The sequence below is a fragment of the Macaca thibetana genome, chromosome 6, assembly GCF_024542745.1.
Source record: "Macaca thibetana thibetana isolate TM-01 chromosome 6, ASM2454274v1, whole genome shotgun sequence".
Taxonomy (NCBI): Eukaryota; Metazoa; Chordata; class Mammalia; order Primates; family Cercopithecidae; genus Macaca; species Macaca thibetana.
This window is the reverse complement of record NC_065583.1, coordinates 51,938,310-51,957,065: the sequence shown is the minus strand read 5'-3', so window position 1 is coordinate 51,957,065 and position 18,756 is coordinate 51,938,310. Positions and strand designations below refer to the sequence as shown.

General features: G+C 37.1%; 1 protein-coding gene across 3 annotated transcripts in view; it reads left to right on the top strand.

Annotated features, from left to right (window-relative positions):
* The window catches only part of ADAMTS19 (ADAM metallopeptidase with thrombospondin type 1 motif 19), a 283,788-nt gene that overhangs the window by 222,215 nt on the left and 42,817 nt on the right, over positions 1-18,756 (top strand). For all 3 annotated transcript variants that reach the window (XM_050792704.1, XM_050792706.1, XM_050792705.1), the window contains 2 exons: positions 225-378; positions 16,641-16,776. In XM_050792704.1, coding sequence (XP_050648661.1) covers positions 225-378; positions 16,641-16,776 — 290 coding nt within the window. The remainder of the gene's footprint in view (positions 1-224; positions 379-16,640; positions 16,777-18,756) is intronic.

The window sequence follows — 18,756 nt, the reverse complement described above, 5'->3', positions numbered from 1 at the left end:
AAGTACAAAACTCCAGTCTTTTCAAAAGCATGCCTATATCACCATTTAAGAATAATGTCACGTTTCTAGTATGCATTAAGAGAAGGGTATGTCCACAATGACAACAACAAAAGACATGCACAAACGCAATGAGCATTTTAAGTATCAATATTGTTAATTTTATGCTTTACATTGCACGTGCTCTAGTCTGACCCATCTGCCTTGATCATTTTTATATACTATAGGTGCTCCTGTTTCAGGATCAGAATTATGGTCTTCACTATGAATACACTATCCCATCAGACCCTCTTCCAGAAAACCAGAGCTCTAAAGCACCCGAGCCCCTCTTCATGTGGACACACACAAGCTGGGAAGATTGCGATGCCACTTGTGGAGGAGGTGAAGGATTTTTAAACATGTATCTTTCCAGAACATCAGTTGTTTTCTGATTAAGCACTGATAATTAAGACAGATCCAAAATCCCTAATCTGCAATTCCAAAATCCATAAAGAGTTAGAAACTGAAAGTTTTGTGTGACATGTTTAGTGGCTAAACACCTGAACTACTTTGAATGGAAGAACAGCTATTTAGGATTGTTACATATCTCAATATGACTACTCTTTGCATTACATTACGTAAGTATTAATATATTTGTTTACAGGGGCCTCCCCAGACACCATTCAGATTGTTAGGTACTACTTAGGCACTGTGTTACTTCTATGAAATCTTAAAAGTTCTAAATTCCAAAGTACACCTGCCCACAAGAATTACAGACCTGAATTGAACATAAGAGTTATTTGACAAGAACAGTCTTGAACTGGCTTCTATGTTGTCTGCATACTTAAGCTAACTACACAAGGCTCATGGTATCCAAGACCTCCTGTGGATACCAAAATTTGAGGATGCTCAAGTTCCTGACATAAAATGATGTAGCACAGTCAGTCCTCTCAATCCGCTGGTTCCACATCCACAATTCAACCAGCCATGGGATGGAAAGTACCTACAGGCAGACTTTCATATCTGAAGGTTTTGATCTGCAGATGGTTGAATCTGTGGATGCAAAGCCTGTTGATACTGAGGGCCAACTGTATACAGAGCATGTGAAGAAAGTAATTTTCCAATTCCTTTACTTTGCTCTTTTTTAAAAGTATACCACTATTTTCAATACATATAAATGCATCCTGAAATTGTGCTCCAAGTTTGTTTTTTTAATTTTCAGTCTTATATTAGAGGTTAAGGAGGCAAAAGAACATAATTAGTTCAGCATCAAATGTGACCATAAGAAATTACTTAATCCTTAGCCAGGTGTGGTGGTGCACACCTGTAATCCAAGGTACTCAGGAGGCTAAGGCATGAGAATTGCTTGAACCCAGGAGGTGGGGGTTCCAGTGAGCCATGATGACACCACTGCACTGCAGCCTGGGTGACAGAGAGAGGCTCGGTCTCAAAAATAATAATAATAATAATAATCCTTAATCCTATCCCTTTATTGTACCAATAAGATAATCGTGTCCTGCAGGTTAGGTAGATTGTGGTTGCTCATAGAACCAGTTAGTAGTAAAGCCAACACAGGATCTCAGGTCATGAGATTTCCAATTTATACCTGTATCCATCTGTATCTGTATCAGCAGTATATTATTTCAGTTCTCATTTCCACTGAACACATTTTCTATGGCCTTGTAGTAACTGATACCTTTTAATGCTGAAAAAAATATTCAATTATACAAAAGTATGATATATACATATATATTGTGTGCAAAGAAGTGAACCATCTATTTTGTTTTCTGTGCAAATAAACTGTTCACATAAAATGTTGCTGCAGCAGAAGTGGGGAAGGTGCAGTGACTGGATTTGGGGGAGTGGATTTGGGAGAAGAGACAGAAAGCAAACATGCAAGTAAGTAATATGGTATCAAATTGCGATACTCTGGATAAAAATAAAGCAAGGAGGGAAAATAGGAGTTGGGAAGATGAGAAGCAGTAGGTGCAGTTTTAAATATGGTGGTCAGAAAAGTCCTCAATGAGAAGATCCCACTAATTAAAAAACCTGAAGTGGATATGGGTGGGCACCAACTACAAGGACAGAGCATTGTAAGCAAAAGCCCTGAGGCAGGAGAAGAGCTTGGCGTACTCAAAGAATAGCAAGAATACTTGTATGTCCTTCCTTTACTCTGAATGATGTAGGATGCTATTGGAAGGTTTAAATAGAGGAGTGACTTATTCTGACTTAATGTTTTTAAAAGTTACTTCTGTTTCTGAATTGATTGTACAGTGAATAGAGAAAAAGGGTACAAGTAGAGTGATCAGTCAAGAGGTTACTACAATAATCCAGGAAAGAGATGATAGTTGAACCACTGTGGTAGCAATAGAGGAGGGAGGAAATGGTCAGGTTCCATATATATTTTGAAAGTAGAACTAATAGATAATGTTGATAGACTAAATGTGGAGCATGAGAGAAAGAGATATGTCAAGGATGACTGATGGTTTTTGCCAAGCAACCTGCAGGGTTATTTCACCACTGCCTTCCATAGAAAAGTCTGGGGAAGACCAGGCACAGTGTCTTACGTCTGTAATCCCAGCACTTTGGCAGGCTGAGGCATGTGAATCACAAGGTCAGGAGATCGAGATCATCCTGGCTAACACGGTAAAGCCCCATCTCTACTAAAAATACAAAAAATTAGCAGGGCGTGGTGGCGGGCGCCTGTACGCCCAACTACTCGGGAGGCTGAGGCAGGAGAATGGCGTGAACCCGGGAGGTGGAGCCTGCAGTGAGCCGAGATCCTGCCACTGCACTCCAGCCTGGGCGACAGAGTGAGACTCCATTTCAAAGAAAAAAAAAAAAAAAAAAAAAAAAAAAGAAAGTCTGTGGAATAGCAGGATTAGGAAGGAGTTTTATTTGAAATGTCTGTTGGACATCTAAGTGTGATGTCAAGTAAGCAGTTAGGTATATAAGTCTGGCATTCAGAAGAGAATATCAGGCTACAGATAAAGAATATATGGATGATATTTTTAAATGCCAAATTAGAATAGTCACCAAACACTTTATCTATCCTTGGCATTTAAAAATATCATCCATATATTCTTTTTTTTTTTTTAATACTTTAAGCTCTTGGGTACATGTGCATAACGTGCAGGTTTGTTACATATGTATACTTGTGCCATGTTGCTGTGCTGCACCCATCAACTTGTCAGCACCCATCAACTCGTCATTTACATCAGGTATAACTCCCAATGCAATCCCTCCCCCCTCCCCCCACCTCCTCCCCATGATAGGCCCCAGTGTGTGATGTCCCCCTTCCCGAGTCCAAGTGATCTCATTGTTCAGTTCCCAACTATGAGTGAGAACATGCGGTGTTTGGTTTTCTGTTCTTGTGATAGTTTGCTAAGAATGATGGTTTCCAGCTGCATCCATGTCCCTACAAAGGACACAAACTCATCCTTTTTATGGCTGCATAATATTCCATGGTGTATATGTGCCACATTTTCTTAATCCAGTCTGTCACTGATGGACATTTGGGTTGATTCCAAGTCTTTGCTATTGTGAATAGTGCCGCAATAAACATACGTGTGCATGTGTCTTTATAGCAGCATGATTTGTAATCCTTTGGGTATATACCCAGTAATGGGATGGCTGGGTCATATGGTACATCTAGTTCTAAATCCCTGAGGAATCACCATACTGTTTTCCATAATGGTTGAACTAGTTTACAATCCCACCAACAGTGTAAAAGTGTTCCTATTTCTCCACATCCTCTCCAGCACCTGTCCTTTCCTGACTTTTTAATGATCGCCATTCTAACTGGTGTGAGATGGTATCTCATTTTGGTTTTGATTTGCATTTCTCTGATGGCCAGTGATGATGAGCATTTTTTCATGTGTCTGTTGGCTGTATGAATGTCTTCTCTTGAGAACTGTCTGTTCATATCCTTTGCCCACTTTTTGATGGGGTTGTTTGTTTTTTTCTTGTAAATTTGTTTGAGTTCTTTGTAGGTTCTGGATATTAGCCCTTTGTCAGATGAGTAGATTGCAAAAATTTTCTCCCATTCTGTAGGTTGCCTGTTCACTCTGATGGTAGTTTCTTTTGCTGTGCAGAAGCTTTTTAGTTTAATGAGATCCCATTTGTCAATTTTGGCTTTTGCTGCCGTTGCTTTTGGTGTTTTAGACATGAAGTCTTTCCCCATGCCTATGTCCTGAATGGTACTACCTAGGTTTTCCTCTAGGGTTTTTATGATATTAGGTCTAACATTTAAGTCTCTAATCCATCTTGAATCAATTTTCGTATAAGGAGTACGGAAAGGATCCAGTTTCAGCTTTCTACTTATGGCTAGCCAATTTTCCCAGCACCATTTATTAAATAGGGAATCCTTTCCCCATTTCTTGTTTCTCTCAGGTTTGTCAAAGATCAGATGGCTGTAGATGTGTGCTATTATTTCTGAGGACTCTGTTCTGTTCCATTGGTCTATATCTGTTTTGGTACCAGTACCATGCTGTTTTGGTAACTGTAGCCTTGTAGTGTAGTTTGAAGTCAGGTAGCGTGACGCCTCCAGCTTTGTTCTTTTGACTTAGGATTGTCTTGGAGATGCGGGCTCTTTTTTGGTTCCATATGAACTTTAAAGCAGTTTTTTCCAATTCTGTGAAGAAACTCATTGGTAGCTTGATGGGGATGGCATTGAATCTATAAATAACCTTGGGCAGTATGGCCATTTTCACGATATTGATTCTTCCTATCCATGAGCATGGTATGTTCTTCCATTTGTTTGTGTCCTCTTTTATTTCACTGAGCAGTGGTTTGTAGTTCTCCTTGAAGAGGTCCTTTACATCCCTTGTAAGTTGGATTCCTAGGTATTTTATTCTCTTTGAAGCGATTGTGAATGGAAGTTCATTCATGATTTGGCTCTCTGTCTGTTACTGGTGTATAAGAATGCTTGTGATTTTTGCACATTAATTTTGTATCCTGATACTTTGCTGAAGTTGCTTATCAGCTTAAGGAGATTTTGGGCTGAGACAATGGGGCTTTCTAAATATATAATCATGTCATCTGCAAAGAGGGACAATTTGACTTCTTCTTTTCCTAACTGAATACCCTTGATTTCTCTCTCTTGCCTGATTGCCCTAGCCAGAACTTCCAACACTAAGTTGAATAGGAGTGGTGAGAGAGGGCATCCCTGTCTTGTGCCAGTTTTCAAAGGGAATTTTTCCAGTTTTTGCCCATTCAGTATGATATTGGCTGTGGGTTTGTCATAAATAGCTCTTATTATTTTGAGGTACGTTCCATCAATACCGAATTTATTGAGCGTTTTTAGCATGAAGGGCTGTTGAATTTTGTCAAAAGCCTTTTCTGCATCTATTGAGATAATCATGTGGTTCTTGTCTTTGGTTCTGTTTATATGCTGGAATATGTTTATTGATTTGCGAATGTTGAACCAGCCTTGCATCCCAGGGATGAAGCCCACATGATCATGGTGGATAAGCTTTTTGATGTGCTGCTGAATCCGGTTTGCCAGTATTTTATTGAGGATTTTTGCATCGATGTTCATCAGGGATATTGGACTAAAATTCTCTTTTTTTGTTGTGTCTCTGCCAGGCTTTGGTATCAGGATGATGTTGGCCTCATAAAATGAGTTAGGGAAGATTCCCTCTTTTTCTATTGATTGGAATAGTTTCAGAAGGAATGGTATCAGCTCCTCCTTGTACCTCTGGTAGAATTCAGCTGTGAATCCATCTGGTCCTGGACTTTTTTTGGTTGGTAGGCTATTAATTATTGCCTCAATTTCAGAGCCTGCTATTGGTCTATTCAGGGATTCAGCTTCTTCCTGGTTTAGTCTTGGAAGAGTGTAAGTGTCCAGGAAATTATCCATTTCTTCTAGATTTTCTAGTTTATTTGCATAGAGGTGTTTATAGTATTCTCTGATGCTAGTTTGTATTTCTGTGGGGTCGGTGGTGATATCCCCTTTATCATTTTTTATTGCGTCTATTTGATTCTTCTCTCTTCTTTATTAGTTTTGCTAGCGGTCTGTCAATTTTGTTGATCTTTTCAAAAAACCAACTCCTGGATTCATTGATTTTTTGGAGGTTTTTTTGTGTCTCTATCTCCTTCAGTTCTGCTCTGATCTTAGTTATTTCTTGCCTTCTGCTAGCTTTTGAATGTATTTGCTCTTGCTTCTCTAGTTCTTTTAATTGTGATTTTAGAGTGTCAATTTTAGATCTTTCCTGCTTTCTCTTGTGGGCATTTAGTGCTATAAATTTCCCTCTACACACTGCTTTAAATGTGTCCCAGAGATTCTGGTATGTTGTAACTTTGTTCTCATTGGTTTCAAAGAACATCTTTATTTCTGCCTTCATTTCGTTATGTACCCAGTAGTCATTCAGGAGCAGGTTTTCAGTTTCCATGTAGTTGAGTGGTTTTGATTGAGTTTCTTAGTCCTGAGTTCTAGTTTGATTGCACTGTGGTCTGAGAGACAGTTTGTTATAATTTATGTTCTTGTACATTTGCTGAGGAGTGCTTTACTTCCAATTATGTGGTCAATTTTGGAGTAAGTGCGATGTGGTGCTGAGAAGAATGTATATAATGCTCCAATTAAAAGACACAGACTGGCAAACTGGATAAAGAGTCAAGACCCATCAGCCTGCTGTATTCAGGAGACCCATCTCACACGCAGAGACATACATAGGCTCAAAATAAAGGGATGGAGGAAGATTTACCAAGCAAATGGAGAACACAAAAAAGCAGGGGTTGCAATACTAGTCTCTGATAAAACAGACTTTAAACCATCAAAGATCAAAAGAGACAAAGAAGGCCATTACATAATGGTAAAGGGATCAATTCAACAGGAAGAGCTAACTATCCTAAATATATATGCACCCAATACAGGAGCACCCAGATTCATAAAGCAAGTCCTTAGAGACTTACAAAGAGACTTAGACTCCCATACAATAATAATGGGAGACTTCAACACTCCACTGTCAGCATTAGACAGATCAACGAGACAGAAAGTTAACAAGGATATCCAGGAATTGAACTCATCTCTGCAGCAAGCAGACCTAATAGACATCTATAGAACTAAAAATATCATCCATATATTCTTTATCTGTAGCCTAATATTGAGTGAAGAAAGAGAGAAGCTATTAGAGGATTGAAACTTGGGGTATGCCACCATTTAGAGCTTGGATTGATGAGGAGAAATAAGCAAAGCCTATTGAAATGAGTAGCCAACAACATAGCAGGAAAAAAATAAAAAATAAGACATGCAGGAGGCAATGCTTTCCTGTATGGCAAGTGAAGAGAGTATTAGAAGAAGGAAGGAATGATCAACTGTATCAAAAGTTGCTAATAAATAAAAAATAATATAGCCTGACAATGACTGTTATATTATAGTCATTATATTTTATAAATGAAATACATTTGAAACATGAAAGTCAATGATTATCCTATAAAAATTAATTTTAATAAAGTGTTTGTCTCAAAAGACTGTGTGGATGGATTCAAGAGAAAATAGCAGAAGAATTGAAGAAAGAGACTCTAGGTTACTCAGGAATGTTGCTGAAAAGAGAAAACAAATGTGGCAGTGGTAAGAGGGGATATAAAACAAACGTGGCAGTGGTAAGAAGGGATATGAGTCAAAGGAGTTTGTTGTTGTTTTCAATAGGGCATATTATACAACATTGTTTGCCAATGTGCATTTTTTAGAATAAAACAAAAGCTAGGAATGCAAAGGAAAGAGCAAAAAAATTGCCGAAGTGATCGCCAGATGGGATGGGATGGGATGGGATGGGATGGGATGGTGAAGTTGGGTTTAGGCAAATATATGGACAACTCATCACTAGTCACAGGAGAAAAGATAGGTGTTGGGAACTTACAGTTGAAACTATTTTCTCAATAAAGGCTATCTGGTTGAGAGTGAGGGTGGAGAAGGAAGTACTGAAATTTTGAAAAAAAGAAAATGTGAATCAATCACTTAGATAATGAATGGAATGGGTATGTGTATTTTGATTATCTGGAGTAATAGTCTGTTTAAAGTTCATGGTCATGAATTTAGGATGATACCAGTCCTTATGATGGTATGTTACCCTCTAGCTATGTACAGCATGTGAGTGCACTTGTGAAGTGAGTTTGGAAATTGCCAAGTGAATATGATAAAGTAAGAGAGGAGTAAGTGCTTGACCTGAGGTTGTATGCAAGAAGCTGAAAGTGGTGGATCGTGGAATTTAGGTGCAATAGGAAGAACGTAAAGATATGGGGGCAGGAAAGACAGTAAAATGATGATAGGATTGATGGATTATAGGGTCTTGAGGGGTTAAAGAATTATTAGTCTCAGGGTGCTAAAGGGAAAGACTTGTTAGTCTCATGGTACTAAAAGACTGGAAATATAGAGGATGATATCAGAAAATAGAGCTGAGATTACAGAACAGAAAGGGAGAGGAGTCTGGTAGTTGCCAGCGGGGAGCATGGCAGCCCCACCATGTCTAGATCCAAAGGTACCTGGAAGTGAGCAAAACAATGGTCGCCCCTCTAAGGCCTACAGGGAGAGTAAGAAGCTGTGTCTTTAGGAGGAGAAGGTGCCAATAATATTCAAGCAGCATAGAGTGGGAAGGAGCAGCCTTTGGCAGAGGGCTCAGAGCTTTGAGGTTCTTACCTGACTCCAGGAGCACCTTTGCCAGAGCAAAGGCAACATCGGGGGCAGAGGAATGGTGAAGTTATAAGGAATTCACTTTGCTCCCCAAGGATATAAGGTTACAACAAAAATATTTCAAATCACTCTCTCAATTTAAGAAAACATTTTCAGTTATCCTTGCCACAAGAAATTTTCAGTGGCTATGTTTCTCTTCCTGGGCCCTATTACTGCCCTATGACTTGAGCTCTTCTGTCCTCCCATCCTCTCCTGCTGATGCTCCCATATGCACCCAAATTCACAAATTCCTGTTCCTCTGCTCCACTCATCCTACACTGATGCCAGGGGCTCATCTTTCTTAAGGGACTGTGCTTCACCTTTCTCTACCCAGATAAAAAACAAAGGCACAAAATAGAACCAAACACATTCACAACAAAAATATACACAGTTATATTTTTCTCTTTAACATAACTTACATAAGATTCTTAGTCATATCTGCAATCCTACCAACAAGCCCCCATCTTGTGGTTGAGGGAAAGGCAATGGAGGAGTAAAGTGATGGACAGGCTGATGGTTCCCCTGATACCACTGAGAAGAAGTTGTTAAAATCCATTTACATTTAAAACTCTAGACAGGAAAATATTTGCCCAGTGAATTTTTTTATTCTCATTTTTTCCTTCTACCATTTTGATCTAACAAATGCTGCATCAGAAGAAGTTACACATGTAGAACTTGTCAGTCTTCAATTTGAAAAAGCAAATTGTCTAGGGTCTACCTTTTTCCCCAAATTATATTAATTACTGCCTAAAATATGTTTTACCAATTGCTAAGCATTACGGAATAGAGGTTGACTATAAATTCTTTTTGTTTCAGGATCAGGAAAAATATTAGATATTCTTAAACATAACTTCTTAATTATCGACATGAGAAAATTGAAGGGCTTAGAGGTTAAGTGACTTCCCAAGGTCACATGGCCCATTTGGGTAGAGCCAGGATTAGAATCAATGACTCAGGGGTTCAAGTCTTCTTTCCTCCTCATCATACTGCCTTCATGAATGGCTCAGGAGACTTAATGTAGTTTATTTCCACAAAATACAGCATGTCCTCTAGAGATTATTTAGGTTTTCTTTGGATACAAATGGACGTTTTATTATATTCTGTTATGTAAGAATTTAGATATGCTCTTATTTTTATTTCAAATGGCTGATTTTGTAAAATAGTCATTCTAATAATACACAACTCCTATATGATTTGTGCTTGAATAGATCTCCTCTTCCAACTCTACTCCACTGTATTTAGTCAACAGTTTTCAATTATCTCTATGTTAATAGGGTGCATATTCATTTCAATGCCAAAATATTTCTGGGCTTTTGGATATTATTTTCCTTTGCAGTTCATAAATAAAGTGGATGGACAGAATTTCAAGGATCGCATCATTTCTGACTTCATATCATCGATTTTATAGCCAGAAAGAGCTTTCTAATCTTTCAGCATATTCATGAATTAAATGAGAGTAAGTTCAAAGCACAGAATATTGGAAACAGATTCATGCAAAATTTATCTTCAACAGCAAAGAGGAATAATAATAGCAGTATTCTACTTCACAAGAATATATTAAGAGCAAACAAAGTATCACAGTGCAGTACAAAATTTGTGTATAAGATGTGATTTTTCTAATCCTGTTGTAAGATATTAAATTGCCAATACTGTAATAAGTGGGAAAATAAACATTAAAAGGATATGGTTATCTAGCTAATTTTTATCATAATTATATTTTATATCAGCATCTCAAACTAAGTTTTAAAATGGTAACTCAAACTGAACTTATTATACATATGTATTCATTTATTATTGTCAGTTATTATAAGATATGAAAAGCCTAAGAGATGAAAATTCTCTCTTTTAAAATGAATACTGCCTTAAAATCTCTAATGAAGGCTGACGATCTCAGGTAAATTTTTTCAACAGTTTAACATATGTACGTAAGTTATTACACTGTCTATCACAGTCTTTTGAGTCTAATGTTAATTCTAGAAATATTTGAATTGACATATCATTTTGTATTTTAACATTGGTCATTAGTTCTTTTATTTTAAACGGCTTGAAATGTTTTTGTTAAAGAAATGTTTACTTTGCATTAGAGTTCTAAGTCATCTTAAAATATTTGGAGGAATGGTTTAAATTTATTTTGGCACTTCAGAAGTGTAGATCAGTTTGCTGCAAGGTTCCTTTTGACATTAAAGACCTGTTTTAAGTGATCTTAGTCTTCAGAGGCAGTATAAATGTATTATTCCAAAATATCTGAGAATTGTGTGTGGAATCAGCATTAACTGCATAACTTTAAGAATTGTTTTGATCTAGTGAATAGATTAATGAAATAAAATAGCACGAGGACCCCAAAATTCAGTAACCCCTTTTGAAACACACGAAGAGTTAAACATGCTTTTAGGAAATCCTAAGCAGATCTACTTTGAAGGAAAAAAAGTAAGCCAATATTCCACATTCTTCACACCAGTCCAAGTCTGTCTAGCTTATGACTGTCCTGGGATCCTCTAGACACTGCTTCCTTTGTCCATATTGAGATCATAAGTAGATATCCAAGCCTTTGGGTCCAAGCGGAGGAAAACATTTCAGTATTCAAATGCCTATACCTTTTAAAACCCTCTAGAATATATTTAACCTAGGAAAGAACATATAAGGGTGTGATTTGTTCTGTTTTTACTTTTTTTTTTTTTTTTGAGATGGTATTTGGCTCTTATTGGCCAGGCTAGAGTGCAGTGGCACAATCTCAGCTCACTGCAACCTCCACCTTGCAGTTTCAAGTGATTCTCCTGCCTCAGCTTCCCAAGTAGCTGGGATTACAGGTATCTGCCACCATGCCCAGCTAATTTTTTTGTATTTTTAGTAGAGACCGGGTTTCACCATGTTGGTCAGGCTGGTCTTGAACTGCTGACCTCGTGATCCACCCACCTCAGCCTCCCAAAGTGCTGGGATTACAGGCGTGAGCCACCGCCCCTGGCCTGTTTTTACATTTTAAAGGTACTATGCATGTACCAAAATAAACATTATTTGCCAAAGAAAATGCACCAGAATATCTTTTCTATTTTTTCTCTGCATTATTTTATTTCAATATCTAATATAATTAGATATTATTTCATATACTAATAAAAATATCTTATATTGACAGAAACTATTCATAACTTTGATTTTTAATATCTAAGTGATAATCCAGGAACTGGATTTGCCATAAGAGGAACTGGATTCCTGATAATTTATCATTTAGTTTGCAAATGATTTTTTCATCATTTTAGAAAACATAGTATTGAGATGAACCTCTTAATACAGAAGGCACTGACAGCTTGAATTACATGATTATATTTCACTCATTCATTCCTTTACCAGTATTGACCATGCACCCACTATTGCTAGGTGGTCCAAAGATGAATATATCTTTCATTCAGAGAACTCACAGTCCATCTAGTGGAAGTCAGATAATAATAAAATCACCATACTCAGTGATAAAGGAAGATATAGAAAGTCTTCCAAGGATATGCCTTGGTGCAAAGGCACCCACGTGCCAAGTGGAAGGCTTTCTTGGAAGTGAAAATGTTATTACTAGAGTGTAAAATATGAGGATTGGTGGGTGGGAAGTGATTTGATCAGAAAAGTAGGATGAAAGCCAATTCATGAAGGTCCTTGAGTGTTATGCTAACAGTTAAGTTAAATTTAACTTGACAGCTATGGGATCTCATTAAAATATTTGCATGCATATAAATGGCAAGATCAGATTCGTTATATATTAGGTGTTGTGAACAAAGCAAAGTAAATTATTTTCATTAAAATAAAAAAATGAACTAGTCATTTTAACACTCAGACAATATCCTAAGGGAATAACATTTTTTAATGTAAAAAAAGGATAAAAAGTAAATGGCATACATGATTTTGAAAGTTCTTTAAGTTAAATAAATGTAGGTGTAAAAAATAATCCGCATTTTACAAAGCTCTAGGAAGCGCTCAGAGAAAATCCTTCATCCTCATCAAAGTATACTTACTTTTGGTTCTCATTCTTACTGGCTATTGTTAATCCAATAGAAAATTAATACGTAGAAATTTTAAAAGAAAATTGTAAAAATTATAAAGAAATTTACAAACACACACAGACACACACACACACACATAGTCTCGTCTTATAGAGTTCTATAATTTAATTTAAAATTTTAGAATGTTAAATCATGTATAGAAAGTTTCAGTTATTCTTATTGAAACACTGAACCCACAACCAAGAATATGTTTCAGCAATTACAATGCAAGTTCTAGGAATGTGATATACCTCAACAGAATTTAGTTTTATTTTGAAATATCCATTTTATGAGTTAAATACGGAGTATATATTTTATAGTGAAAAGTGTCAGCTTATCTGTGAAACTGGAAAAGGCAGCTCACTTGATATAATGTCTAGTCTTTGTTAAATTTCCAAAGCACAAAGAGTTAATAAATAAAAGTTAACCTTCATTTTCAGATATTGCAATTCAATAGAGATGAATGCATAATGGTTATTTTATATTTATAATTGTATTCAAAACATCCAGACAGATTTCCCCAAGACTAATTTAATGGGAATGACCAAGAGGTGAAGTTAATCACCATAAAGCAAGTAATACTCTGTCAACAGCCTACAGCTCTCTTAATTCAGGCAGAAGGTCAGTTATTTCATCACTTTCCGTTTGTCCCTAGGTGCCACAGTATTGGATGCATTGTAGATACGGCTATTGGATACTAGAATGGAAATTTCCTGTGTTGGCTGGGACATTTAAATATACAAAAGAAAAACTCAAACAATAACATTTCCATATGGCTTTAAGATCTTAGTTGTATTTTCATAGGCGTAACGCGTCTGTCACTGAGCAATGAGTTTTTTTCTAATTCTATTGTTTTTGTTCAATGAAATTATTAAAAAGAGCTAAGCTTCCCCTGGCTGCCAAAAACTTATGATGTAGGAGTCCTTTCTTACAATGTCAATAAAAATGTCTCAATTCATACTCATGCACTTTCACACTTTCTTAGAAAACCACTAACGTGTCCCTAAAATGATGCCGATACCTGTATCCCTTTTGATATGACAATACTTATAGTTAAAAAATTCTTTTTCAGTATCTCAGTACATAAGCAGTGGGCTCATGTAACTAAGGTTAAAGATTTTCTGAGGATGGGGAAAAAAGCATTATAATCAGCCTTGGGTTGTTTATTCTGTGACTACATATATGTTCAGCAAAAGCTTTCTGGAAAATGCCCATCATGTTTTTGTGTTGCAGTAGGCAAAATGTTATCATTTAAATGAATTTAGGCAACTGCATCTATTCTGTAAAAGTGTCAAGGCTTCAAGTTAAATTTTAGAACTAACATTTATATTTCTTAAAAGTAGTATTTACTTTAATCCTGCTTTTGGCTATCGCATCATAATAATGTAGAAATAATACCTAAGCTAGCATTATACAAAATCTTCATAATATCTATTTGATATGTACTTCAGGTCCTAAAAGAGCCCTTGAAGCATAGGAAGCTAAGAGGAAGCTGACCAAAAATCAAAAATCTGTCCCAAAATTTTACATTTAGGTAAATCTTACCTCGTGAGGCCTGTTTTCTCCATGTGGAAAAAAAAAAAAAAAAGAGCTTAATGTCATTTCTGCTTCTCCAGCAGTTTATCTGAAAATTATTTGAAGTTGTTGGGTTTTGAGCACTACTGTGATTAAGTCTTAATCTACACCTCATCCTTCTTGACCTACCAAGGAATAGCATGGACAGCTTCTAAGTGTCTGCCAGGGACATGAAAGACTGCCTTTCCTCTACAAGTTAACATCAGGTCACCTTGTTGCATGAGCTGCAAAGGTTCGCTCAAGAGGACCTCAGAGGGTGTAGCTCCCATATTCAGGCAGTTTGTGCACTGCATAAAGTCTTCAGCCAAGGGGACTGCAATCCAGTCCATGTTCCATTTGCCAAGCCATGCAGCCTGCTATGGGGCCACCTCTATGTGGAGGATGAGTACTGTTTTCTAATTCATCTGCCTATAGGCCATGATTTTTTTCCTAATCCACTTTTTAACCTGTGGTTGGATGTCATCTCAAGGCCCTCCCCATTGTTGGCCCACCAGTGTACACTTCTGGAATGCCATAGGGTACTGGTAGGAGGCATACCTCGTTCCACTCAAAGGAAAGGGCCTGTTACCTGCCTGACACTCTTGTCTATATTGAGCTCCCATAGAATAAGTTGCATTCCATCAGTACTCCAAGATTTCCTATAAAGGGAATAACTTAGCCAACATTATGTTATCACTGTTGATAGAACTAAAGGTCCAAATGGTTTTAATAACATGACATGCAATAACCACAGAATAATTATTTAATTTACACATGTATACAAATGCAGTTGTGTTTTTATACTACAAATTGTGGTAGGACTATGCTCAGAGCTGTTGAGAGGAAATCAAGGAAAGACTCTGAACCTAAAGCTATTATTTTGCTTTTTACTTGGCCACCCAGTTGTCTCTTACCATCTCCCATTCAAACTAAAGTAAAAGGTATTCCAAAATTATTCAAAGTGCCTCTCTACATCCCTTCCTTCCTCATTCTTGATGCCAGCAGCTCTCTCTGTTAATTGAGGGGCAGAATGACCTCTCTGCCACCAGCCCAGCTTTTCTTGTTTGCTATTACTAGCATGAATGCTCTAAGCTTCCTAATTATCATGCATGTCAGTCATAGAACCTTAACTAATGGGCCTTTCAATAGTGAACCAGCAGCAGACTTACGATGTCGTCTTACTTCTTCATGACCCATCTGGCTTCAAAATTTTGGGCTGATTTAACTATCTTATAGTGTCAAACAATGAATTAAATAAGATTATTACATCTTATACAGATGTGTATCTTTTTCTACTCACAAGAAATTTACATATAAGACTTTTTCAAAGAGAAACAGAAATTAGCACATACTTACTAGACATTTTACTTGTAAGATGAATAATATAACTCCTGTAAAGGAAGTGTGCTTACAGGGCTGTGTAAGCAAAGTGAATACAGCATAGAAATTGTCATTTTTACATCCTATAATCAAACTTTATCATACTAGAGAAAGTAGAAAAGTAAGTTTTCTGAAATCCGGTAAAAGATGGTAAGAGTCCCATGTCTTTTCTTACAGATGATGACAATCATTTGGGTAAAGATTTCTAGAATTCTTGGGGTCTTTATTAGAGGTGATAAGAATAAAGGTCTGAGTTATACTCACAATAAATGTGCTTTCCATACCTTATTATAAAGCACTAATGATGTACAAACCAAATGGTAAAAATGTGCACACATGTTTATGTGCTTTTAGGAAGGCGTATTAGGGAGATTTAACTTTATGGAAATATAGCTTTCCACCACTTAATGCTAAAAGATGGCCACAATCCTTTACAATATCTTCAGTTTGTATCTTGCTAATTTATGTTGTCATGATCACTTTGTATATAAAACTTGACATTTAATTTCTAACAAGGAAAATTTATTACTCATCCCTTTTAAGCCTAGAGGTACGTTTTGTTATGTAAATTATAAATAATATCTTCACTGTTCTAAAATTTGTTTAAAATATCTTTGAAAAGTATAGTAACATGTAACAAACCTGCAGGTATACCCCTGAATCTAAAATAAAAGTTGATGGAAGAAATAAGACCTGGTGCTCAATAAATCAATGGAGTGTCTATAGTTAACATTAATAAATTGTACACTTCAAAATAACTAGAAGAGAATAATTCAAATGTTGCTAGCATAAAGATAAATATTTAAATGATGGATTCCAACTTACCCTGATTTTATTATATGAATGTATCAGATTATCACATATACCCTGAAAATGTGTACATCTAATATGAATCAATTAAAAAATTTTACTAAAATAAAAATTGAATTTATAAAAAAGTTTTTTAAATAAAAAATAAGCACAATAAGCCTATGAACACCTCCTAAATCCATTACATGAAGGCCTATAATAATATTTCTTTGTTTGTTTGTTCTTTTCAGGAGAAAGGAAGACAACGGTGTCCTGCACAAAAATCATGAGCAAAAATATCAGCATTGTGGACAACAAGAAATGCAAATACTTAACCAAGCCAGAGCCACAGATTCGAAAGTGCAATGAGCAACCATGTCAAACAAGGTAACCCTATTCCAGCGACCCTTAAAGCATTATTTGTCCATTAAATTGCTGTCCTTTAAAACATGCTCAGAACATCATTGAAATCACATTTTCTTAAAAACATTGCCAAAGGATACGTACCAAAATGTAAGGTATTAAATAAGCAAGATCTAAGAAAGCAAGGCCAAGAATTTTCCACTTAAGGAAGGGGTATTGGGAGGGACGGTTGCTGAGGAGTAATTAAAACCACTTTTTATTTAAAATCATTTCATAAGCTCTAGGTCCCCTCTTCAAAAACCTTGTTATTTGGTTGAACATAGCTGTTTGCTCCTGAATTCTCCAAAATGGTGTGTTAGAATTTGCCAACAGTAACATGAACCAAACTAGGACTGCCATGACCCAGAGCCCAGCAGAACAGGACCAGTGTAGTGTTTCCGATTTCTCTGGCTAATTTCTCACTTCCTAGCCAGAGTTCCCAAAGCAAACTGCCCAATCCCCGATCTCTCATCACCAACTTTCTGACCCGGGTCCCAGTTACTGTACCACGGATGCTTTGGTTTCCTCTGACACTCCCCAATGAGTATTAGGTAACAAAGCAGACAAGAAATTCACAAGTAGAGGACAAAACAGCAATGCTGAGCAGCTGTAACTGGAATAGGAAGAAAGAAGTCCATGCTTTAGTTATTGGAAGTTGGGACAAAGACAGATGAGTGGAACCTGAGTGTAATTTTGGACTAGCCTAGCAACGAGGCTACTTGGCATGGCTGCCAACACAGGCCTCCAATCTACCTGCTTTCACATAAAAATTAAGGCTTAGCTTGATTGGGACTCAGCCCTGGTGTCCAAAATCCTGAAAACTTTTAGGAATGGGGTGACAGAAAGAGTGAGGCTGGATTGATTCCTCGGAATATTGGGACAGGAATATTTATTTTGTCCTGACACTCAGGAATTTGTTGAAGCCCAGTGAGTGAGGACATAGTTGTAAGTTCTTAGGTAGTCAGAGCATTGATCTTCCCCTCATGAGAGCTTCTGTAATGCCTTCATGGTGAATTTACACATCCTACAATTCAGATAGGCAGATAATTTGTCATTTTATAGCAGTTTATAACTGATATAACTGTCTTCATGGCCATCTACCACAAAGAGTAGGTATGGGGGAGGTAAGAGGGAGAGGAACAAAGTTGCTAATTAACCATATTTGAGCTTTTCTTTCTTAATCTCTTTGGGGATTAGTGTCATGCAGACCAATCTTAGTCCTGATTTCCCTATTCACACCCCCCATGGAAACTCAATTACTAAAGCCCTCTAAATCTAGCCATGCTATGTTAATGAAAGCTTAAAAGAATTTGGGATCACCTGAGGTTGGAAGTTTGAGACCAGCCTGACCAACTTGGAGAAACACCCTCTCTACTAAAAATACAAAATTAGACAGGCATGGTGGTGCATGCCTGTAATCCTAGCTACTCGGGAGGCTGAGGCAGGAGAATCACTCGAACCCGGGAGGTGGAGGTTGTGGTGAGCAGAGATCGTGCCATTGCACTCCAGCCTGGGCAACAAGAGCAAAACTACATCTAAAAAAAAAAAATTTTTGGAAAATACTTCATCTACAAAGTTTGAATTTCAAGGTTTGCTTTCTGTAGATTCGATATATTTTAGATACTGTAAACCAAAATGTATCTGACACAGGTCTCCTATCAATTTAGAAGCTTATGTTGCCAAAGTTGTGGATCGTGACCCATGACATGGTCTCACATGGCCCTGAGAACATTTGCTGAAGGTGACTGGGTTACAGCTTGGTTTTATGTGTTTTAGGAAGATGTAAGATATCAATCAATACATGTGAGGCATAACTTGGTTTGGTCTAACTCGAAGCTGTTGGGGGAGGGGTGACTTACAGGTCAAAGGTAGATTCAAACATTTTCTGATTGGCAATTGGTTGAGGGTTAAATCATTATCTGAAGACCTGGAATCAACAGAAAGGAGTGTCTGGGTTAAGATAAG